The sequence below is a fragment of the Pseudophryne corroboree genome, chromosome 1, assembly GCF_028390025.1.
Source record: "Pseudophryne corroboree isolate aPseCor3 chromosome 1, aPseCor3.hap2, whole genome shotgun sequence".
Taxonomy (NCBI): domain Eukaryota; kingdom Metazoa; phylum Chordata; class Amphibia; order Anura; family Myobatrachidae; genus Pseudophryne; species Pseudophryne corroboree.
Window position 1 is genome coordinate 1,131,213,177 of NC_086444.1, and position 25,896 is coordinate 1,131,239,072.

At 46.0% G+C, this 25,896-nt stretch overlaps 1 protein-coding gene across 3 annotated transcripts in view; it reads right to left on the reverse strand.

Annotated features, from left to right (window-relative positions):
• Positions 1-25,896, reverse strand: part of EVC2 (EvC ciliary complex subunit 2) — a 329,045-nt gene that overhangs the window by 58,943 nt on the left and 244,206 nt on the right. For all 3 annotated transcript variants that reach the window (XM_063923401.1, XM_063923393.1, XM_063923385.1), the window contains exons 15-19: positions 25,294-25,498; positions 20,058-20,174; positions 16,455-16,679; positions 12,890-13,080; positions 128-215 (exon numbers count right to left, since the gene is read on the reverse strand). In XM_063923401.1, coding sequence (XP_063779471.1) covers positions 128-215; positions 12,890-13,080; positions 16,455-16,679; positions 20,058-20,174; positions 25,294-25,498 — 826 coding nt within the window. The remainder of the gene's footprint in view (positions 1-127; positions 216-12,889; positions 13,081-16,454; positions 16,680-20,057; positions 20,175-25,293; positions 25,499-25,896) is intronic.

The following is a 25,896-nucleotide window of genomic DNA, read 5'->3' on the forward strand; positions in this document are numbered from 1 at the left end:
GAAATTTCTATTGTGCAGTTATGTAAAATGTCTTTGTCATGGCATAAAGATGTCCCTTCCTATCCACAGAACCATGGGTTACCATTCTGTGGGACTTTCCAATACAGATCAGCTGTGTAGGGCGTACCTGATTGTGTAGTCTTAGGGCTGTGTCCATTTGGGCTTTCTCCTCTTGGTCTTCCACCAGCGCATACTCCATTTGTTCCCTCTGCATTCTAAAGCAAGCATAATTAAATTAAGATGATCCTAAAATATACCGGCCACTATTGGCCCATCAGTATAGTCCAATGTTTGATATTTCTAAAAAGATTATTGTGACTGTTTTTCAGTAGAAATAAATGGGTTAATTAAAAAAATAAGAATTTACTCACCGGTAATTCTATTTCTCGTAGTCCGTAGTGGATGCTGGGGACTCCGTAAGGACCATGGGGAATAGACGGCTCCGCAGGAGACTGGGCACATCTAAAGAAAGATTTAGGACTATCTGGTGTGCACTGGCTCCTCCCCCTATGACCCTCCTCCAAGCCTCAGTTAGGAACTGTGCCCGGAAGAGCTGACACAATAAGGAAGGATTTTTGAATCCCGGGTAAGACTCATACCAGCCACACCAATCACACCATATAACACGTGATAGGAACCCCGGTTAACAGTATGATAACAAATGGAGCCTCTGAAGAGATGGCTCACAACAAAACCCGATTTTTGTAACACTAACTATGTACAGGTATTGCAGACAATCCGCACTTGGGATGGGCGCCCAGCATCCACTACGGACTACGAGAAATAGAATTACCGGTGAGTAAATTCTTATTTTCTCTGACGTCCTAGTGGATGCTGGGGACTCCGTAAGGACCATGGGGATTATACCAAAGCTCCCAAACGGGCGGGAGAGTGCGGATGACTCTGCAGCACCGAATGAGAGAATTCCAGGTCCTCCTCAGCCAGGGTATCAAATTTGTAGAATTTTGCAAACGTGTTTGCCCCCGACCAAGTAGCTGCTCGGCAAAGTTGTAAAGCCGAGACCCCTCGGGCAGCCGCCCAAGATGAGCCCACCTTCCGTGTGGAATGAGCTTTTACAGATTTAGGCTGCGGTAAGCCTACCGCAGAATGCGCCAGCTGAATAGTGCTACAAATCCAGCGCGCAATAGACTGCTTAGAAGCAGGAGCACCCAGCTTGGTGGGTGCATACAGGATAAACAGCGAGTCAGTCTTTCTGACTCCAGCCGTCCTGGAAATATAAATTTTTAGGGCCCTGACTACGTCCAGCAACTTGGAATCCTCCAAGTCCCTAGTAGCCGCAGGCACCACAATAGGTTGGTTCAAGTGAAAAGCTGAGACCACCTTTGGGAGAAACTGAGGACGAGTCCTCAATTCCGCCCTATCCATATGGAAAATCAGATAAGGGCTTTTACAAGACAAAGCCGCCAATTCTGAAACCCGCCTGGCCGACGCCAAGGCCAACAGCATGACCACTTTCCACGTGAGATATTTTAAATCCACAGTCTTAAGTGGTTCGAACCAATGTGATTTCAGGAATGCCAAAACCACATTGAGATCCCAAGGTGCCACTGGGGGCACCAAACGAGGCTGAATATGCAGTACTCCTTTGACAAAAGTCTGAACTTCGGGCAGTGAAGCCAGTTCTTTTTGGAAGAAAATCGACAGAGCCGAAATCTGGACCTTTATGGACCCCAATTTGAGGCCCAACGTCACCCCTGCTTGCAGGAAGTGCAGGAATCGACCCAGTTGAAATTCCTCCGTCGGGGCCTTCATGGCCTCACACCAAGCAACATATTTTCGCCAAATGCGGTGATAATGTCTTGCGGTGACATCCTTCCTGGCTTTGATCAGGGTAGGGATGACTTCCTCCGGAATACCCTTTTCCTTCAGGATCCGGTGTTCAACCGCCATGCCGTCAAACGCAGCCGGGGTAAGTCTTGGAACAGACAGGGTCCCTGCTGCAGCAGGTCTTGTCTGAGCGGCAGAGGCCAAGGGTCCTCTGTAAGCATCTCTTGAAGTTCCGGGTACCAAGCTCTTCTTGGCCAATCCGGAACCACGAGTATGGTTTTCACTCCACGCCTTCTTATTATTCTCAGTACCTTGGGTATGAGAGGTAGAGGAGGAAACACATAAACCGACTGGTACACCCATGGTGTCACTAGAGCGTCCACCGCTATCGCCTGAGGGTCTCTTGACCGGGCGCAATATCTTTTCAACTTCTTGTTGAGGCGGGACGCCATCATGTCTACCTGTGGCTTTTCCCACCGGTTGACCAGCATTTGGAAGACTTCTGGATAAAGTCCCCATTCTCCCGGGTGGAGGTCGTGCCTGCTGAGGAAGTCTGCTTCCCAGTTGTCCACTCCCGGAATGAACACTGCCGTCAGTGCTAACACATGATTCTCTGCCCATCTGAGAATCCTTGTGGCTTCTGCCATCGCCATCCTGCTTCTCGTGCCGCCCTGTCTGTTTACATGGGCGACCGCCGTGATGTTGTCTGACTGGATCAGTACCGGCTGGTTTTGAAGCAGGGGTCTTGCCTGGCTTAGGGCATTGTAAATGGCCCTTAGCTCCAGGATATTTATGTGAAGAGAAATCTCCTGATTTGACCACAGTCCTTGGAAATTTCTTCCCTTTGTGACTGCCCCCCCAGCCCCGAAGGCTGGCATCCGTGGTCACCAGGACCCAGTCCTGTATTCCGAATCTGCGGCCCTCTAGTAGATGAGCCCTCTGCAGCCACCACAGCAGCGACACCCTGGTTCTGGCCGATAGGGTTATCCGCTGTTGCATCTGGAGATGGGACCCGGACCATTTGTCCAACAGGTCCCACTGGAACGTCCTTGCGTGGAACCTTCCGAATGGAATTGCTTCGTACGAAGCTACCATTTTTCCCAGGACTCGTGTGCATTGATGTACCGACACTTTTCCTGGTTTTAGGATGTCTCTGACCAGAGATGACAATTCCTCGGCTTTTTCCAGTGGAAGAAACACTCTTTTCTGGTCTGTGTCCAGAATCATTCCCAGGAACAGAAGACGTGTCGTCGGGACCAGCTGTGACTTTGGAATATTGAGAATCCAGCCGTGCTGTTGTAGCACTTCCTGAGAAAGTGCCACCCCCACTATCAACTGTTCTTTGGACCTCGCCTTTATCAGGAGATCGTCCAAGTACGGGATAATTAAAACTCCCTTCTTGCGAAGGAGTATCATCATTTCGGCCATTACCTTGGTAAAGACCCTCGGTGCCGTGGATAACCCAAACGGCAGCGTCTGGAACTGATAGTGACAGTCCTGTACCACAAATCTGAGGTACTCCTGGTGCGGAGGGTAAATGGGGACATGCAGGTACGCATCCTTGATGTCCAGGGATACCATGTAATCCCCATCCTCCAGGCTCGCAATAACCGCCCTGAGCGATTCCATCTTGAACTTGAACCTTTTGATATAAGTGTTCAAGGCTTTTAAATTTAAGATGGGTCTCAACGAACCGTCCGGTTTCGGTACCACAAACATTGTGGAGTAGTAACCCTTTCCTTGCTGAAGGAGGGGTACCTTGACGATCACTTTCTGTGAATACAGTTTTTGAATAGCCACCAACACTGCCTCCCTGGCAGAGGGAGTTGCCGGCAAGGCAGATTTTAGGAAACGGCGGGGGGGGAGACGTCTCGAATTCCAGCCTGTACCCCTGAGAAACTACTTGAAGGACCCAGGGATCCACTTGTGAGAGAGCCCACTGTGTGCTGAAAAACCTGAGACGTGCCCCCACCGTTCCCGATTCCGCCTGAGCAGCCCCAGCGTCATGCTGTGGACTTACCGGACGCAGGGGAGGACTTCTGCTCCTGGGAACTAGCTGTGTGCTGCAGCTTTTTCCCCCTTCCTCTGCCCCTCGGCAGAAAGGATGAGCCTCTAGCCCGCTTATTTTTCTGGGGCCGAAAGGACTGCACCTGATAATACGGTGCTTTCTTTTGCTGTGGGGTAGCCTGTGGCAAAAAAGTCGATTTCCCAGCAGTAGCTGTGGAAACGAGGTCTGAAAGACCTTCCCCAAAAAGTTCCACCCCTTTATAGGGTAAAACTTCCATGTGCCGCTTGGAGTCGGCATCACCTGACCATTGCCTAGTCCATAACCCCCGTCTGGCGGCAATGGACATAGCGCTTATTTTTGATGCCAGCCGGCAAATAGCCCTCTGTGCATCACGCATGTATAAGACCGCGTCTTTTATATGGTCAATCGTTAGCAAAATATTGTCCCTATCCATGGTATCAATGTTTTCCGACAGGGAGTCTGACCACGCAGCAGCAGCACTGCACATCCAAGCTGATGCAATAGCGGGTCTCAATATAATGCCAGTGTGTGTGTATATAGCTTTTAGGGTACTTTCCAGCTTTCTATCAGCAGGTTCTTTTAGGGCGGCCGTATCCGGAGACGGTAGTGCCACCTTCTTTGATAAGCGTGTCAGCGTTTTATCTACCCTAGGGGGTGTTTCCCAGCGTGACCTATCCTCTGGCGGGAAAGGGTACGCAGCCATTAACCGTTTAGAAATGATCAATTTCTTATCTGGGGAAGTCCATGCTTCCTCACACACCTCGTTTAATTCGTCTGATGCAGGAAAAAGTACTGGTAGTTTTTTCTCACCAAACATAATACCCTTTTTTGTGGTACCTGGGGTATCATCAGAAAATAAGAATTTACTTACCGATAATTCTATTTCTCGTAGTCCGTAGTGGATGCTGGGGACTCCGTAAGGACCATGGGGAATAGCGGCTCCGCAGGAGACTGGGCACAAAAGAAAAGCTTTAGAAGTACCTGGTGTGCACTGGCTCCTCCCCCTATGACCCTCCTCCAAGCCTCAGTTAGGATACTGTGCCCGGACGAGCGTACACAATAAGGAAGGATTTTGAATCCCGGGTAAGACTCATACCAGCCACACCAATCACACCATATAACTTGTGATCTAAACCCAGTTAACAGCATGATAACAGAGGAGCCTCTAGAAAAGATGGCTCACTACAGCAATAACCCGATTTTTTGGTAACAATAACTATGTACCCGTATTGCAGACAATCCGCACTTGGGATGGGCGCCCAGCATCCACTACGGACTACGAGAAATAGAATTATCGGTAAGTAAATTCTTATTTTCTCTAACGTCCTAAGTGGATGCTGGGGACTCCGTAAGGACCATGGGGATTATACCAAAGCTCCCAAACGGGCGGGAGAGTGCGGATGACTCTGCAGCACCAAATGAGAGAACTCCAGGTCCTCCTCAGCCAGGGTATCAAATTTGTAGAATTTTACAAACGTATTTGCTCCTGACCAAGTAGCTGCTCGGCAAAGTTGTAAAGCCGAGACCCCTCGGGCAGCCGCCCAAGATGAGCCCACCTTCCTTGTGGAATGGGCTTTTACAGATTTTGGCTGTGGCAGGCCTGCCACAGAATGTGCAAGCTGAATTGTACTACAAATCCAACGAGCAATAGTCTGCTTAGAAGCAGGAGCACCCAGCTTGTTGGGTGCATACAGAATAAACAACGAGTCAGATTTTCTGACTCCAGCCGTCCTGGAAACCTATATTTCCAGGGCTCTGACAACGTCTAGCAACTTGGAGTCCTCCAAGTCCCTAGTAGCCGCAGGCACCACAATAGGTTTATTCAGGTGAAACGCTGAAAACCACCTTAGGGAGAAACTGAGGACAAGTCCTCAATTCCGCCCTGTCCGAATGGAAAATCAGATGAGGGCTTTTACAGGATAAAGCCGCCAATTCTGACACGCACCTGGCCCAGGCCAGGGCCAACAGCATGACCACTTTCCATGTGAGATATTTTAACTCCACATATTTAAGTGGTTCAAACCAATGTGACTTTTGGAACCCAAAAACTACATTTAGATCCCAAGGTGCCACTGGAGGCACAAAAGGAGGCTGTATATACAGTACCCCTTTCACAAACGTCTGAACTTCAGGGACTGAAGCTAGTTCTTTTTGGAAGAAAATTGACAGGGCCGAAATTTGAACCTTAATGGACCCCCATTTCAGGCCCATAGACACTCCTGTTTGCAGGAAATGTAGGAATCGACCTAGTTGAAAAATTCCTCCGTCGGGGCCTTACTGGCCTCGCACCACGCAACATATTTTTGCCAATGCGGTGATAATGTTTTGCGGTTATATCTTTCCTGGCTTTGATCAGGATAGGAATGACTTCATCCGGAATGCCTTTCTCCTTCAGGATCCGGCGTTCAACCGCCATGCCGTCAAACGCAGCCGCGGTAAGTCTTGGAACAGACAGGGTCCTTGCTGGAGCAGGTCCCTTCTTAGAGGTAGAGGCCACGGATCCTCCGTGAGCATCTCTTGAAGTTCCGGTTACCAAGTCCTTCTTGGCCAATCCGGAGCCACGAATATAGTGCTTACTCCTCTCCATCTTATAATTCTCAGTACCTTGGGTATGAGAGGCAGAGGAGGGAACACATACACTGACTGGTACACCCACTGTGTTACCAGAGCGTCCACAGCTATTGCCTGAGGGTCCCTTGACCTGGCGCAATACTTGTCGAGTTTTATAAACATGTGGAAGACTTCTGGGTGAAGTCCCCACTCTCCCGGGTGGAGGTCGTGTCTGCTGAGGAAGTCTGCTTCCCAGTTGTCCACTCCCGGAATGAATACTGCTGACAGTGCTATCACATGATTTTCCGCCCAGCGAAGAATCCTTGCAGCTTCTGCCATTGCCCCCCTGCTTCTTGTGTCACCCTGTCTGTTTACGTGGGTGACTGCCGTGATGTTGTCCGAATGGATCAACTCCGGGTGACCTTGAAGCAGAGGTCTTGCTGAGCTTAGAGCATTGTAAATGGCCCTTAGCTTCAGGATATTTATGTGAAGTGATGTCTCCAGGCTTGACCATAAGCTCTGGAAATTCCTTACCTGTGTGACTGCTCCCCAGCCTCGCAGGCTGGCATCCGTGGTCACCAGGACCCAGTCCTGAATGTGCGGCCCTCTAGAAGATGAGCACTCTGCAACCACCACAGGAGAGACACCCTTGTGCTTGGTGACAGGGTTATCCGCTGATGCATCTGAAGATGCGACCCGGACCATTTGTCCAGCAGGTCCCACTGGAAAGTTCTCGCGTGGAATCTGCCGAATGGGATTGCTTCGTAGGAAGCCACCATTTTTCCCAGAACCATTTCATTGATGTACTGAGACTTGGCTCGGTTATAGGAGGTTCCCGACTAGCTCGGATAACTCCCTGACTTTCTCCTCCGGGAGAAACACCTTTTTCTGGACTGTGTCCAGGATCATCCCTAGGAACAGAAGACGAGTCGTCGGAATCAGCTGCGATTTTGGAATATTGAGAATCCAATCGTGCTGCCGCAACACTACCTGAGATAGTGCTACACCGACCTCCAACTGTTCCCTGGATCTTACCCTTATCAGGGAATCGTCCAAGTAAGGGATAACTAAAATTCCCTTCCTTCGAAGGAGTATCATCATTTCGGCCATTACCTTGGTAAAGACCCGGGGTGCCGTGGACCATCCATACGGCAGCGTCTGAAACTGATAGTGACAGTTCTGTACCATAAACCTGAGGTACCCTTGGTGAGAAGGGTAAATTGGGACATGAAGGTAAGCATCCTTGATGTCCCGAGACATCATGTAGTCCCCTTCTTCCAGGTTCGCAATCACTGCTCTGAGTGACTCAATCTTGAATTTGAACCTCCGTATGTAAGTGTTCAAGATTTTAGATTTAGAATCGGTCTCACCGAGCCGTCCGGCTTCGGTACCACAACAGTGTGGAATAATACCCCGTTCCCTGTTGCAGGAGGGGTACCTTGATTATCACCTGCTGGGAATACAGCTTGTGAATGGCTTCCAAAACTGCCTCCCTGTCAGAAGGAGACATCGGTAAAGCCGACTGTAGGAAACGGCGAGGGGGAGACGTCTCGAATTCCAATTTGTACCCCTGAGATATCACCTGAAGGATCCAGGGGTCTACTTGCGAGTGAGCCCACTGCGCGCTGAAATTCATTGAGACGGGCCCCCACCGTGCCTGATTCTGCTTGTAAAGCCCCAGCGTCATACTGAGGGCTTGGCAGAGGCGGGAGAGGGCTCTGTTCCTGGGAACTGGCTGATTTCTGCAGCCTTTTTCCTCTCCCTCTGTCACGGGGCAGAAATGAGGAACCTTTTGCCCGCTTGCCCACGAAAAGACTGCGCCTGATAATACGGCGTCTTCTTATGTTGAGAGGCGACCTGGGGTACAAACGTGGATTTCCCAGCTGTTGCCGTGGCCACCAGGTCTGAAAGACCGACCCCAAATAACTCCTCCCCTTAATAAGGCAATATTTCCAAATGTCGTTTGGAATCCGCATCACCTGACCACTGTCGTGTCCATAACCCTTTACTGGCAGAAATGGACAACGCACTTAGACTTGATGCCAGTCGGCAAATATTCCGCTGTGCATCACGCATATATAGAAATGCATCTTTTAAATGCTCTATAGGCAATAATATACTGTCCCTATCTAGGGTATCAATATTTTCAGTCAGGGAATCCGACCACGCCAACCCAGCACTGCACATCCAGGCTGAGGCGATTGCTGGTCGCAGTATAACACCAGTATGTGTGTAAATACATTTTAGGATACCCTCCTGCTTTCTATCAGCAGGATCCTTAAGGGCGGCCATCTCAGGAGAGGGTAGAGCCCTTGTTCTTACAAGCGTGTGAGCGCTTTATCCACCCTAGGAGGTGTTTCCCAACGCATCCTAACCTCTGGCGGGAAAGGATATAATGCCAATAACATTTTAGAAATTATCAGTTGTTATCGGGGGAAACCCACGCATCATCACACACCTCATTTAATTTCTCAGATTCAGGAAAACTACAGGTAGTTTTTCCTCACCGAACATAATACCCCTTTTTGGTGGTACTCGTATTATCAGAAATGTGTAAAACATTTTTCATTGCCTCAATCATGTAACGTGTGGCCCTACTGGAAGTCACATTTGTCTCTTCACCGTCGACACTGGAGTCAGTATCCGTGTCGGCGTCTATATCTGCCATCTGAGGTAACGGGCGCTTTAGAGCCCCTGACGGCCTATGAGACGTCTGGACAGGCACAAGCTGAGTAGCCGGCTGTCTCATGTCAACCACTGTCTTTTATACAGAGCTGACACTGTCACGTAATTCCTTCCAACAGTTCATCCACTCAGGTGTCGACCCCCTAGGGGGTGACATCACTATTACAGGCAATCTGCTCCGTCTCCACATCATTTTTCTCCTCATACATGTCGACACAAACGTACCGACACACAGCACACACACAGGGAATGCTCTGATAGAGGACAGGACCCCACTAGCCCTTTGGGGAGACAGAGGGAGAGTTTGCCAGCACACACCAGAGCGCTATATATATACAGGGATAACCTTATATAAGTGTTTTTCCCCTTATAGCTGCTGTATTTTTAATACTGCGCGTAATTAGTGCCCCCCTCTCTTTTTTAACCCTTTCTGTAGTGTAGTGACTGCAGGGGAGAGCCAGGGAGCTTCCCTCCAACGGAGCTGTGAGGGAAAATGGCGCCAGTGTGCTGAGGAGATAGGCTCCGCCCCCTTCTCGGCGGCCTTATCTCCCGTTTTTCTGTGTATCCTGGCAGGGGTTAAATTCATCCATATAGCCCAGGAGCTATATGTGATGCATTTTTTTGCCATCCAAGGTGTTTTTATTGCGTCTCAGGGCGCCCCCCCCCCAGCGCCCTGCACCCTCAGTGACCGGAGTGTGAAGTGTGCTGAGAGCAATGGCGCACAGCTGCAGTGCTGTGCGCTACCTTGTTGAAGACAGGACGTCTTCTGTCGCCGATTTTCCGGACCTCTTCTGTCTTCTGGCTCTGTAAGGGGGCCGGCGGCGCGGCTCTGGGACCTATCCATGTCTGGGCCTGTGATCGGTCCCTCTGGAGCTAATGTCCAGTAGCCTAAGAAGCCCAATCCACTCTGCACGCAGGTGAGTTCGCTTCTTCTCCCCTTAGTCCCTCGATGCAGTGAGCCTGTTGCCAGCAGGTCTCACTGAACATAAAAAACCTAAAACTAAACTTTTCACTAAGCAGCTCAGGAGAGCCACCTAGTGTGCACCCTTCTCGTTCGGGCACAAAAATCTAACTGAGGCTTGGAGGAGGGTCATAGGGGGAGGAGCCAGTGCACACCAGGTAGTTCTAAAGCTTTTCTTTTGTGCCCAGTCTCCTGCGGAGCCGCTATTCCCCATGGTCCTTACGGAGTCCCCAGCATCCACTTAGGACGTTAGAGAAATGTGTAATACATTTTTCATAGCCTCAATCATATAACGGGTGGATTTATTGGAGGGTACACTCGTCTCATCATCTTCGACACTGGAGTCGGTATCCGTGTTGACATCTGTATCTGTCATCTGAGGTAGCGGGCGTTTTATAGCCCCTGATGACATTTGAGACGCTTGGACAGGCACAAGCTGAGTAGCCGGCTGTCCTATGTCGTCAAACCTTTTATGTAAGGAGCTGACACTGTCACGTAATTCCTTCCATAAGTCCATCCACACTGGTGTCGACCCCGCAGGGGGTGACATCACATTCACAGGCATTTGCTCCGCCTCCACATCATTATCCTCATCATACATGTCGACACAGCAGTACCGACACACAGCAGACACACAGGGAATGCTCTTACAGAGGACAGGACCCCACAAAGCCCTTTGGGGAGACAGAGGGAGAGTATGCAGGCACACACCAGGGCGCTATATAACACAGGGATATCACTATACAGAGTGTTTTCCCCTATAGCTGCCTATAATATATATAAACTGCGCCTTAAATTGTGCCCCCCCTCTCTTTTTTACCCTTTCTGTAGTGCAGGACTGCAGGGGAGAGCCAGGGAGCTTCCTTCCAGCGAAGCTGTGAGGGAATAATGGCGCCAGTGTGCTGAGGGAGTTGGCTCCGCCCCTTTTTCGGCGGGCTTTCTCCCGCTATTTTATCGTTTCTGGCAGGGGTTAATATACACCTATATAGCCTCTGGGGCTATATATGGTGTTAGTTTTGCCAGCCAAGGTGTTATTATTGCTGCTCAGGGCGCCCCCCCCCCAGCGCCCTGCACCCATCAATGACCGCAGTGTGTGGTGTGCATGAGGAGCAATGGCGCACAGCTGCAGTGCTGTGCGCTACCTTGGAGAAGACAGAAGTCTTCAGCCGCCGATTTTCCGGACCACCTTCTTGTTTCTGGCTCTGTAAGGGGGACGGCGGCGCGGCTCCGGGAACGGACGACGAGGTCGGGTCCTGTGTTCGATCCCTCTGGAGCTAATGGTGTCCAGTGGCCTAAGAAGCCCAAGCTACCACCACTTAGGTAGGTTCGCTTCTTCTCCCCTTAGTCCCTCGTTGCAGTGAGCCTGTTGCCAGCAGGTCTCACTGAAAATAAAAAACCTAAACTATACTTTCTTCTAGGAGCTCAGGAGAGCCCCTAGTGTGCATCCAGCTCAGCCGGGCACAGAAATCTAACTGAGGCTTGGAGGAGGGTCATAGGGGGAGGAGCCAGTGCACACCAGATAGTCCAAAATCTTTCTTTAGATGTGCCCAGTCTCCTGCGGAGCCGTCTATTCCCCATGGTCCTTACGGAGTCCCCAGCATCCACTAGGACGTCAGAGAAAAACGGATCAAGTATGATCAATTATTGAGTCTTGCTTTTAGTAATCGCAGCCATGAGTGCAGCTGAGTTATTAAACGTATTAATTGGCAGCATTTCATCCATTATCATTTCTATCCTCAAGAGCATAAGTGAAACATATGACTATAGTTCATAGCGCAGGTTCTCAAAGCTGTCCCAAGTCTTCACCAATGGTTTGTGCTTGTGGACCAGCTGATATTGGCCCAGGCGGAAACATCTGAATGTCCCGACAATCTATTATCCACTGGTGTTTCTGTGACGAGAGCCACAAAGAATGGATTATAGGTCTGAGAAACCTTACTTTCATTTATGCCTAGAAAAAGGAATTCGCTAACATGTGTCATATTCACCCTATATATGCTGCACATAGCAACCAATCAAACTCTAGCTATCAGTTATCTAATACATTCTATCAAAGGACAGCTAGAATCTGATTGGTTGCTATGGGCAAAACATCCACTTGTCCTCATTAGAAAATTTGATAAATCCCTTATTTGAAAAATGACAGTTATGAGCTAACTGATCGGTACTTTATCCCTGTCCACTTTATCTCTCCCCAAGGTTTAGTAGATAGACTACTTTGTGTGTTACTAAAATGTAATGCATCTCTCAGTAAAAGGCAAAACATATATATATATATATATATATATATATATATATATACATACATGTGCACAAATAAGGATGCACTCACCAGACTTCTCCAGGGTGAAATTGATAGATTTTAATCCAGACAGCACATACTCACAAACAGAAGGTCAACGTTTCGGCTCACAGCAGAGCCCTTGTCAAGACCAGATTACCAGGTTGCTATCTCCCTAGGGAGATGGCAACCGGGTAATCTGGTCTTGACAAAGGCTCTGCTGTGAGCCGAAACGTTGACCTTCTGTTTGTGAGTATGTGCTGTCTGGATTAAAATCTATCAATTTCACCCTGGAGAAGTCTGGTGAGTGCATCCTTATTTGTGCACATGTATCGTGGAACTTTGTTCTGATAGGACCTGTTCCTGGATTTTGCACCCCAGCAACTGTGATTATTAACGGCATGTGAGTGCGGCTCTTCTACAATGGATATATATATGTATATATATATATATATATATATATATATATATTAATCAATTTACTATTTTCTTTCATTTTCCCTTAGATCTTTTAAAATATGTGAGCATATGTAAATGATTAACATTCACATTTCTATGTAATCACTGCACTGACTGCAATATGGCTTCTGTTTACCTGTCTCTGTAATGACTTATTATGGATTTCCGCCTGTTCAGGGTCTTGCGTAGAGTCGCTGAGACAGGCAAACTCTCCTCTTCACCAGAAACATCCACAGTGACATGAAGTTTATCCTCCTCCTTAATGCTATTGATGGTTGTCTCTTTAAGTATCCAGTTTTCCAATTTTCTATCCATCTCTCTTATTTCCTGTTTGTGAAAAGAGGGGGGGAAAAAAACCAATGTTTTCAAAAACATGTTCTATGTGAAGTAGAACAATGAAATCTCTGCAATTTACAATAACTATATATAAATTATATTCTGTGTGTGTATATATATATATATATATATATATATACACACACACACACACACACACAAACACACACTATTTTAGTGGTTCTCAAACTCGGCCCTAGGTATCCTGGTCAGTTCATGTTCTCCAGGTCACCTAGCAGGTACACAGGTGTAGTCATTACTCACTGACACATTTTAAAAGATCCACAGATAGTGCTAATTCTCTTCTGATTCTGTAAGGAGATCTGGAAAACATGAACTGTTTAGGGTCCTGAGAGCCTACTGTATGCATTTTTTGATATTGTACAGTGTCACATCTACTGGGTAAAAATTCTACTCATAGGGCCTGATTCTGATCTGGTCTGTATTGCACAGCTGCAAGGAAGCAGCTGTGCAATAACGTATAGCCAGTGGCGGCTCAAGTGGCGGGACGGCAGCACAGTCCAAAATTCAAATAGAGGGGCAACAGCAACTGCCACCCCAAACGCTGGCAAACACCGGGACTCGCTGGCAGTTGGTATGGCTCCCCTATTTGGTTTTTGAACTGCGCTGCAGCCTCACCTTTACAGCTGCCACCGCGTGTAACTAAACATTCAAAAGCTATAGGAGGAATCTGTATGATTATTCACTATTTTAATAATGCCGGAGATGATATCAATGAAGTATTTTATTGAAATACTCATTTTGTTCTAAAAATAATTACACATAAATAATAATGTTTTATAGTTTTCTTATTCAGAGTAGGAATAGGAAACCCTGTACAATTAAGCCAGAAGTCTTTTTAACTAAGCAAAAAAAATAGACAGACAATATTGTACCTTAATGACAAAAATAAAACAAAATAGGACTTAAATTGGCCACAGCTCCTCTTCAGCACGATGATAAACTGACTTTTCAGTTGGGAAATGCATTGGTTTAATGGTTTCTGAATCCTTTCACCGAAGAAAAAACGGTTCAGACATATTTTGGTTTGTGAATCTCATTCAAGCTCAGAAATTGGAGAAAGTTGGTGAAAGAGAAAGTAAATGCACACAGCGTATTAGCGGGAATGAGAGAGAGAGAGAGGTGTAAGATGGAAAATCAGTTATGAGGAGAATGAGCTCTCAGTTTTCATTTCTAGGGCAATACACGGCAGATTGACAATGGAATTGAGATGGGAGGCTGACACGGTACAATCTCGGTGACAGACAGAACACAACAGAGGGAGACGGGGCCTGACACGAGCAGATGCGGGAGCCTACAATGCAGACACAAGAAAGGTTCTAGTATAATGCCAATCGCTTTTTATATAATGTGAGGAGACACAAATCTATGGCTCATCGATGCAACAAGCGAGCAAGTTAAACTTTCCATTTCTTTCTGATATTTGGGCATCTGCGGGTTTTGAATGACTGATTTCCAAAAAAATCTGTGTTGAGCTGTAGCTGGTCTATGAAGTCGGACTCATTTACATCCAGAAAAGCCAGACCTACTGTTCCTCTGAAGCAGACTCCCCGCGTTGCTTCCTTTTGCATGCCAAGAATACTAAGTAGTTTTAGGCCTCATTAATCCTGTTACAGTATATTAAGCTTGGGCAACCTGTGGCTCGCCAGGTGCTGCCAAACTACAGTCCCAGCATGCCCTATAAGCCTGGCAGTTCCACACGCTGCCTAATCCTGCTCTCCATAAATCAAGAACATGAATTAACCTACAGCTATCTGTGATGAGGAATTGTGCTTAGTGAGCTTTCAGATTCTTACGGACATATTTCTAGTACAAATTCAAAAATGAAAACATTGCTATAGTACAGGTACGACCTTCGTCGCTAAAGTCCTAAGAAAATAAGGTACAAATCTTACATGCAATAAGGATATCAATGACACATTAGTATGAATTCAGGGCTTAAAGAAGATCCAACTCTATCACTACATCGTTTTTAAATACTAGGGGGGAGATGTATCAAAGCTTGCACAGAGATAAAGTGAAGAAGATAAAGAACCACACAATCTGCTCCTGTCATGTTACAGGCTGTGCTTGAAAAATGACAGTTAGGAGCTGATTGGTTGGTACATTGCAGGGACGTGCAGTCAGGGGAGGCAGTGCCTCCCCTGTCATTAATGATTAAAATAATACAAAGAAGATACTTATGACACAGATTCTGTGTCGTAAGTATCTCCTTTATATTAATCTAATCATTATTACTCTGTAAATGGGGTTGGAAGGCACCGATCGTGATGCCTCCCGTTGTCAATGGGAAAGGCGGGGCCAAGCCATGGGCAGTAAAAGCCCATTGAAAATACATGGAAAGCAGCACCATTAGAAGTGCCGCTTTCATACAGGGACGTGCTTTCAACCATGAAAGCACTCCCCTGTCAGTGAGGCCACAGTGATTGGCATCAGTGTCATCACTGTGTGGTCGCATCGGAGGTGCGGGCGGCGGTGGGACGCGGCGGTGGTGACAGTATTAGCGGCATTCTGCAGAGTTTGGCGGCAGAGCGGTACCAGTTTAAAAAATGGCGCCTCAGCGTCATTTTAGAAAATTCAAGATGGCCACCACGAGCCAATCACGACTTGCTGCGTCATCGCGCCGCCCCCTCCGGCTGACTTATATAAGTCAGCGCGAGGCAGCGGCGTCAGTCTGACAGCGGAGGAGGAGCAGTGAAGAGCAGCTGAAGAAAGAAGACGCCGGAAGCCCTGGGGAGGCGGCGGCCATGCAAAAGAGCTTAGCTGCCAGTGCCACCCCAGCCACTGACCTCACCGCGCGTCACTGGTACATTGGAGTCTATTCATGAAGAAGTGAAAACAGTGGAGAAATGGACCAGTGATTGATAGAAGTTGGTCATGGCAACCAATCGGCATTTGCTTTACTTTTTAAAGAATGTACTGTACTTAGTAAAGGTTTCTTTCAAAGATGATTGTGTTGCTATAGTCAATGTCTCCACTTGTCCTTTTCGCCACTGTTTTCACTGCTTCATGAATAGACCCCATTATCTCTCTCCACTTTATCGTTCTCCAAGCTTTGATACATCTCCCCTTGTAGAACACTTATCATGAAATTGTCCTTAATAAAACACCCCTGCCATCTTACTGAAAGCTTGTTAGAATCAGGTCAGTACACATGTGGGCCTCATGATTATCTAAGTTGTATATAATCTCCTCCGACAGACAAATATATAGGCAAATTGCGGCATTGAGAATCTAACATTTTTTATCGTAAACTAGCTATAGGAAATAAATACTGTACATAAAAAAAGTCAGCCATATTCCACCATTCAGGCTGCCAATCCCAACCCATCTCCTGCTCTTACCTGGTTTAGTGTCTGCAGGAGCTGTTCATACTCTGAGGTGATGGAAGACTTGCTCTTCTCCTCCTTCAGTAACAGAGACTGCAGCTGCAGAAGTGCTGAGTGGCTTTCCAGGGCCCGCAGTTTATTATTAACAACCTGGAACTGTAAAGAAGCAATATATTCTCCCAATGTATACTCTCTGGCCTTCAGCTGATGTACTCGTTGCAGAAGCAGCTCTCCTCGGGCCTATCAGATATGTAATAGATATAATAATAGATTTGTACTTCAAACAATATTTTGATATTTAAGGTCACTGTTACTTTATGAAATAATTTACAGTATATAATTATTCTAATATAACCCCATCAATTTCTAACTCCACCTCATGCTACCTGCAGCCTGTCTGGATAGACCCTAGTTGAACAGAACGGACACCTGCAGAGAAGGTAACACAAAATGAAGTGGGACAGATATCCATGCCATTTTTACCCACTAAAATTAAATTACTCCTTTTGTTGAAAGGGGATGCGGTCAGAATGGCGTCGCACTGGATGCCAGCGGTCAGGTGACCGATGCAGGAATCCCGACACCAGAACCCTGACTGACGGCATCCCAAAGGTAAGTATTGGGGTGAGGGTAAGTGACCAGGTGGGAGAGGGTTTAGGGTAACGCACTGGAGGGGATGGGGTTAGCCGCAGCTGCTACCCCCTGAGTCCTTAGCCCTAGCCATCACCCCCTGGTATTATCCGTAGCCATCACCCCCTGTGTTCTTAGCCCTAGCCGCCATCCCCTGGGATTAGCCGTAGCCATCACCCCCTGTGTCCTTAGCCCTAGACGCCACCCCAGGTGGGTTAGGGTAGGGGGCAGGGAAGGTGTACATTAATTACCCCGTCCCCTGTTGGAATTATAAAAAGTCGGGATGCCGCGGTCAGTCATGTGACCACCAGCATCCTGACTGCCGGGATAGCGCATAACACCCGTTAAAAGTATACACGTCCTTTATTATTAAAAATTTGTACACATTATGAACTAGTTCTTATTAGACTGTTTCTGATTATTTCATAATTTCACAAAGGACCTTAAATCATTAACTGCACAGACAATGCCTGGCTCAGCGCTCTTTTGTTTAGAATATAAAACACGTGCAGTAAATAAAACATTATTTCAGCTATACATCTGGGAAATGCCTATTCTAGCCTAAACTGAATTAAGTGCATCCTCTTTACTCTGTCTTCTCTCATTACTGCCAACCTTGCGTACCACACAATACATTTCCTTAACAAATGTACACTAATATGTAAAAACTTAATTATATGGCTATAGAACACCAATTTGCATTGTAATGAATACACAGCAAAAATTTGGCTAGCTCAAAATGCACAGTTATCCTTGCATTGAAACAGATCAACATACTGTAGCCTTGTAAATGGATTTTCCCAAATTAACAGAGAACAGAATTAAGAACTGAAGGCATCAAGTTACTTACTGAACTGCAGGATACCAAACAGCGCAGGCAGATCTAAACATATATTATTTACAGACAGAACAACAAGATAAAAACATGAGTACCTCTACTTATTGAGGATATGGCCAGTAAAAGCCACTCTCCCGAGAATATTCAATAATTTGAGAAAATGAAAGAAATGATACCAAGCAAAGATTAGAAAATGAAAGTAGCAAAACGCGTGGGTCCTATTGGTTCTGCGTTCCCTCAGCACCTGTCTGTAACATTTACAAGATATTGGCTTCTACTTCTGAAGACGGACATTGGGCAGAAAATTAAGTTATGAGCTGCTGCGTTCACTTTGTGGGATCCTGTCAATCAAGCCTACTCATGTGTGTAGCCATAGACCAATCTGTGTTGCTAAAAGTAAAATGCGTTAAAATTTCAAATGTCACCTAATGATTATCAGTGGCAATGAGATAAAGGAGAGGGACATGTACTAAGTACTGGGCTTGCCAATGGGCACATCGATGGTGTGGACATGCCCCCTTCCTGGGCACGAACATCTATGAATGGTGGCCAGGATTCATAATGTGGCATGGACATACCACCACTAGCCATGGCCGTTCCCTCCTTCATACCAGAGCCCGATATTTCTCATGGCTGCCCTCAGGATTATAAGTTTATAAGTGACACACAAGATATCTCAATTGAAAGATCATAACTGAGATCATTAATCCGAGTTGTGCTTAGGTAACCATACGTGATTAACCTGTAACCTTATAGATTGGTATGGTGCATATACCATTGATGTGTTATAAGTCACAGCAAGCAGATATCACTGCTAATCAGTGTGACATTACAGTACAGTGCTCTGTCAGTCTCATCTACAGCAAGAAAAACCTAAAAAACAAAAGTGCCCCAAAAAATATGAACATCAGTAATGTTAATATGGTTCTCAGACCGCCAGTAAATGGGCCTGACCTACACAGTTAGGAAATAGATCACTGCCAGAGTAATGCATCAAGAACATCAAAATAAATATTTTCCAGATAAGGGATCTGATGTAATGCCGTCTGAGTAGGCCGGAGGTGGGGGTTGCCAAAACCATGCCTTGTAAATGATTGGCGCTTTAAAAAAACGCAGAGATTGGCCGGCAACCCGCACCTCCAGCAATCTCGGACTTCAATACATCGGTCTAAGATGTTTTAGACAAAAAAAAATATTTAAGATTGCTATTTGAAATTAGACAATCATTCGGATGCAGACACAATGCTGATATTAACGCAGTGGAACGATTGCTGACCGACTGACCTTGCATCCCTGTCACACTGCGCACGCGACTAGGTACTTTTCGAGCACGCTCACAGTGAGGAATTCATTGCAAAAGATTGATAGGGTCTTTGTGGGAGGTTACAGAGAGTAGCAGCAAAAACGCGGCACGAGTCGCGGATGTTTGAGGGGCGAGTCTCTGCCTACATCTGCAATCTTATACATAAACAATATGGCACCAGCGTCTCAGTTCCCGCAGCCACCCTGCGTGACCATAGAGTCAGTCAGAGGGTCAATTATTGAAGGATCTGCGAGCACTGCTGCGTGTGTGTGTACTCAGTTGCGGATATTAACAATGCTGCCAGTGGGCATCTTAGGGCCTAATTCAGATCTGATCGCAGCAGCAAATCTGCTAGCTAACGGGCTAAACCATGTGCACTGCAGGTGGGGCAGATATAACATGTGCAGAGAGAGTTAGATTTGGGTGGGTTACATTGTTCCTGTGCAGGGTAAATACTGGCTGCTTTATTTTTACATTTAGATTTCAGTTTGAACACCCCACCCAAATCTAACTCTCTCTGCACATGTTACATCTGCCTCCTCTCTGTAGTGCACATGGTTTTGCCCATCTGCCAACTGCAGTTGCGATTGCATTAGCAGCCACATCTCAATGCCTACAAAACCCCTCATTGTTTCAAGCCCCTGCACCAAACACACACACACACACACACACACACACACACACACACACACACACACACACACACACACACACACACACACACGGTTTGTATCTCTTGGAGCAAGGCTTATTTTCATAAAAACTAGAAAGTGCTAATCAAAAGCAATCATTCATGTAACTGGATAGGTCTTCAATGTCTGATCTGCTCTCTTCTCATTTTTGTTACCTGCTTAATCTTGTCATCTGTAATTTGTGCTTCATAAATCAGTACTTTTTCCTCTACAGATTTCTTCAGGATCTCTGCAGCGCTATCCTGAGGATGTTTCATCGTCTTTGAACTCGACTGGGGGGAAAAAAGCAATTTCACAAGAGATTATTCCACAGGAAGAAAACAGGTTATGTAAATACAACATATTTCTGCTTGATTGGAGAAAGCATCTGGGCTGAAATTACATCCAGGTGCTTTTTTATTTTTTCAGCAGTTGTAGAAAATCACAGGAAGAGTAATCCAAGTAACAGAATCTATTGTAACACTTCTCTTTAAAGGAGAACACCAACCAACATTTAGGGGGAAATGTACTAAGCAGTGACAAAAGTGAATAAGTGGCATAAGTGGCCCATGGCAACCAATCAACTGCTCTGTATACTTTTATAGTATGTAAATTAGTCAATGGTGATTGGTTGCCACGGGTTACTTATTCACTGGCTCACTTCTCAACTTTTATCACTGCTTAGTACATCTCCCCCTAAGTGCTGGTTTTAGATGAAATGGGGCCTGGGCAGACAAGTTGGGTTGCCATGCAGTTACTGGAAAAATTGCAGCTCAGCACCATTTCACACACACAATCCAATATCTTGTCGCACAACACAGTCTAGATGCAAGGTATAATTCAAGAAGAAGCCTAATGAGAAGACCTGCTTAGCAACTGGAACCACTGCCGACTGAAGATTTTATAAGTTCTGCTCTAGTTTGTGGGACAACTTCCGGAGCAGGTTCTCGGAAACAAGTGCAATACTAAGAACCAGTTAACAAATGCATGGCTCAGCCAGATGGCTTCTTTACTCATCACATACACTCTACGAATCCTCTAATGCAGGGATTGAGAACCTTCGCACCTCCAGCTGTTGTTGAACTACACATACCAGCATGCCTTGCTACAGTTTTGCTATTTGGCAATGCTAAAACTGTTGCAGGGCATGCTGGGATGTGTAGTTCCACAGCTGAAGGGCCAAAGGTTCCCCATCCCTGGCTACTTACAGCAGGATGACCGCTATGTTATGTATGCACACGTCCTCCCAAGCTGATTCCATGGGCCGGATTCAAATCTTAACGCGCCCCCCATCTCCCGTCTAAAGTTACTGGAGGTAGAGGGTTGATATTCAAATGTCCCCCGTTACTGCCACTGTTGCACCCAGTACATTGGGGTTTAGGCGCGCAAAGCACGCAAACTGAAATGAACTTGTCGTGCTCGTCGGCAGTAACATTAGTATATCGCCGACGGGCGCGATCACGGCCAGGAGGGGAGGAATAACATTTGAATCTGGCCCTATGAACACAACAGTGAGTTCAGTGCACTCCAATAGCCGCAACAGTTACCAGGTGTCCATACAATAAGGCACCTTTGGGATGTCGCAGAATGGCAGATTCGCAGAATGAATGTGCAGCAGGCAAACCTTTGGGATGTCGCAGAATGGTAGATTCGCAGAATGAATGTGCAGCAGGCAAACCTGCAGCAACTGTGTGATGTTATCATGTCACCATGGGCCAGTTTGTCTATGAAGTGTTTCCAGCACCTTGCTGAATTCATGCAACTGAGGAGTCAGGCTGCTCTGGGGGCAAAGTTCTCTCTTACACAACACTTGAAATGGAATGCAGTCACTTTCTTCAAATATGTAAAGGGTCAATACAAGGAGTTAGCAAGGGATTTGTTTAATAATAGAATTCTGTATAGGACACGTGAGCACTCACTGAGGCTAGAGGAGAGAAAATTCCGTACACAACGTAGGAAAGGGTTCTTCACAGTAAGGGCAATAAGGATTTGGAACTCCCTGCCGGAGAAGATAATAATGGCAGACTCTGTAAATGCATTTAAAAATGGATTGGACAGTTTTCTAGCTGAAAAAAGTATCCAAGGCTATAGCATTTAATATATTGGCATTATGTATATGGGAGTGATACGAAATATAGTTGTCAGTAGGTACAAAAACCATTATTTCGGCTGGTGCTTTATAATATGAACAGCTTAATACAAATACAGGTTAAACCCGATGGGCATTTTGCCTCTTTTCAACCTCACTAACTATGTTACTATGTTACTTTCTCTACATGTAGAATGTCAACAGCATAATGTCGGCAAGTCCTGAATGTCAACATGTACTGATCAATATTCAACATGCTGACATTCACAGTGTCAACATTGTCAGAAAGTCAACACTATCAATGTCAGCAGCCAGAATAACAACATAGCATGTTACAGTTAGGGTAGGGCTTCATTTAGGGATAAGGTTAGGCTTACAGTTAGATTGAACGGAAAATCCCATTGTGAACATGCCGACTGGTAACATTGTGGATGTCGACAAAATTCACCACACCCTTAGAAAGGTGTATCTAATAAAAGGGCCACTGAGTGTGTATGTATGTATGTATGTATGTATGTATGTATGTATGCATGCAGGGGCGTAGCAAGGGTGGCTCCAGTGGAGTGCGAGCTCCAGGCACCGGAAAAGTTAGAGGGCGGGCCGCGGACCACTGTACAAGCAGCCGGAGGAGCAGAGGGGACGCACACTGACTCGGACTCTGAGACTAGCTAGGGAACAGGGCAGAGCAGGAGATACTGAAAGCTGGAACATGCTGGAGCTCCGCCCCTCCTCTTTGAATGGTTCACGGTGTGCTTGTAGCTATGCAGCAGGGTTACTTCTGTCCTGCAGTACCACTCTCTGCCTCCGCTGCTGCAGCACCTCATAGCCCCAGTCGCTGCTGCAGCATCTCACTCTGCCTCTCAGGAAGCTGCAGTACCTCTCTCTGTACCTCAAACAATTCTGGGATTATTAGGTCTGGGACGGCAGTTCTAGGGTATTATTTTCATTAAGGCATTGGGGGAATATCAAGTGTGGGGGGGGGGGAGTTTTGGTGCATTATTTTCATTGAGCGTTTGGGTAAGGGTTCAGGTCTTTGGGGGGAGGTGGGGGTCACGTTTGGGGCATTATTTTCATTAAGGCATTGGGAGAGTAGCAGATCTGGGGGGGGCAGTTTGGGGGCATTATTTTCATTGAGAGACTGGGGGTCTATCAGGTCTGTGGGAGGTCACATTTGGGACATTTTGTATTAAAGGATTGGGGTGTTATGAGGTCAGGTCAGTCGGGGCATACATAGTGTTTTTAATTTATTTGGTTGAAACAAGTAAATAGTTAAATACAGCTATTTCCATAGCGGCTCTACTGTGGTGTAACGTGTATAAGGGGCACCACCATGTCATACCGTTTATAAGGAGCTCTACTGTGGCGTAACGTGTATAAGGGGCTCCACGATGTCATAACGTTTATAAGGAGCTCTACTGTGGCGTAACGTGTATAAGTGGATCTACTGTGGCGTAACGTGTATAAGTGGCTCTACTGTGGCGTAACGTGTATAAGTGACTCTACTGTGGGGTAATGTGTATAAGTGACTCTACTGTGGGGTAACGTATATAAGCAGCTCTAGTTCTGCGGTGTAACATGTATAAAGGGTACTACTATGCAGTGTAATGTGAACTGGTACTAGTCTGTGGCCACGCCCCTTCCCCACAAAGCCATTTTAGTTGTGCACCTTCGGCGCGTACTGTCTATATTTTAAACATGGGGGGCACCCAAAGGAAACTTCAGCCCTGAGCTCCACATGGTCTAGAACCGGCCCTGTCACCAATTTAGGATTTTTTTTTATATTTTTTCTTTTTCAAATGTAACATGCCACCAGATGTTGGTCAGGGCCCCAATTCAGTACAGGGGGGGGCAAAACATACCCTTGCTCCGGGCACCATGGCACCTAGCTAATCCTCTGATTTAAGTATTTAGGATCATTTCCTAATAATGAATAGTCTTTTATACAACAAATAATCATACAATGCAGTTCCTTAATTAATATGTAGTAGCTATGCCAAAGCCCTAGTGACTCCAACAGATAATAAACAGTAATGGATAAAGGGGTCAGGCTCCCAAGCACCGGTAATGTCAGTGCAGCTTAGCGGAACACACAGTAATATGCCGGCAGGTGATATTGATTAGACATTTCAGAATCAGATGCTGAACAATCCGAGAAAAAAAATAAGCAGATCTGAAGTCCAATTAGCACAACAGAAAGAAATGAAATGTCAGTGATTATAATACGGATACAGAGGATTAAATAGCAGACGCTGTCACACATTGCTATGTAATCACATTCTTCTCGCTTCTCCAATATCTCAATAAAAGCGTGAGTGCCGTGGCCTAAGGAACACGGATAAAGGGCAGGAAGTCTGTTTGTCATAGATGGGGAATAAGAAATCTAGAGGCTACAATATTCGGCTACCAATCTAGCAGCTGTAATGTAATTCACTTACAAACCAGAAAACCCAATTACAACAGAATATCTTGTGAGATGTGTTAATGAAAGCTGCATATTTCCATCTGATTAAGAATAGAACATTTTGCATGCAAGAAAGACGGCATCGGATGCACAACATTCATTATTCAATAGACATTCTAGAAACAGGTAAGTCTGTACTTAGATACTGAAACAGTGCTCTAACCTTAGAGGTCTATTTACTAAGCCTGGGATGGAGATAAAGTGGACGGAGATAAAGTACCAGCCAATCAGCTCCTACCTGCCATGTTACAGGCTGGGTTTGAAAAATGACAGTTAGGAGCTGGTTGGTACTTTATCTACGGCCAATTTATCTTCATACAAGGTTTAGGGGTCTATTTACTAAGTTTTGGATGGAGATAAAGTGGACGGAGACATAGCACCAGCCAACCAGCTCCTGTCATTTTTGAAACCCAGCATGTGACATGACAGTTAGGGGCTGATTGGATGGTACTTTATCTCCGTCCACTTTATCTCCATCCAAGGCTTAGTAAATAGACCCCTATACCTCTGAGTGGCAGTTGATACCAGTTTATCTCCTTGCTGGAACATACTGGAGGCTGATCCTGAGTTGGACATACCTGTGTCTGCTACTATTGAATGTCACCCGACTGTGACTTTATTCAAATGCCACTACAAAGCCCTGACCTGGGGTACATTCGCTTGTCCAAATGAGCATGGACTGAGATGTTATAGATGAACCTGCCACTGGATGCTTGGTGTAATGGAGTACAAACAATCTGACAAGACGGCATACAAAATATAACATGCTGAATACATCTGAGGGAACATGGCTGGAGACCACAAATGACACAATGTGAAATATCAATGCACTAATGAAGAGATGACCGTGTCACCGACTCACCTTCTTCTCAACTTCCGATATGTTTTGGTCTATTTTCTGCAGCTCTGCTTTTTCCCAGTCACTTAAGTATTTCTGGAGCAGCATTCTGCCTTGTATTTTGGGGAGAGCCAACGGAATGTCCATCTGGGAAAAGCTAGAGTAGAACTCCTGCTTTATCTTATGTACGTCATCTTCAGACACACAAAGCGGTAAGAGGAGAATCTTCCTGTTAGAAGACAACGTCACAAGCATGAAACATTAGGAGGAGTCTGACGCAAGGGTCTGGCTCATAGATAACATGGAAAGATGCCCATGACTAGGTCATATCACAGGTTAATAAATAAATTTACATCCCCGTGATAGTATTTTACTAGGTCATAGTGGTGGCTATAGTGTAGTTCTATGGCCTATACATGCCACCTGCTCTTCAAAGCCTCCACATTATTTAGGCTGCAAAACATAGTTATGACTTGCTTTTATCACATTTTGTCCCAACTCTGGAGGTAAGTGGATTGATGTTACATACTGTATTTATACTGTATTTTGACTGTATAATAAATGTGTTTCTTTTCCTTTGTGTATTATTGCGGAATATTAATGTTGAACATGTAATCACAACAATTT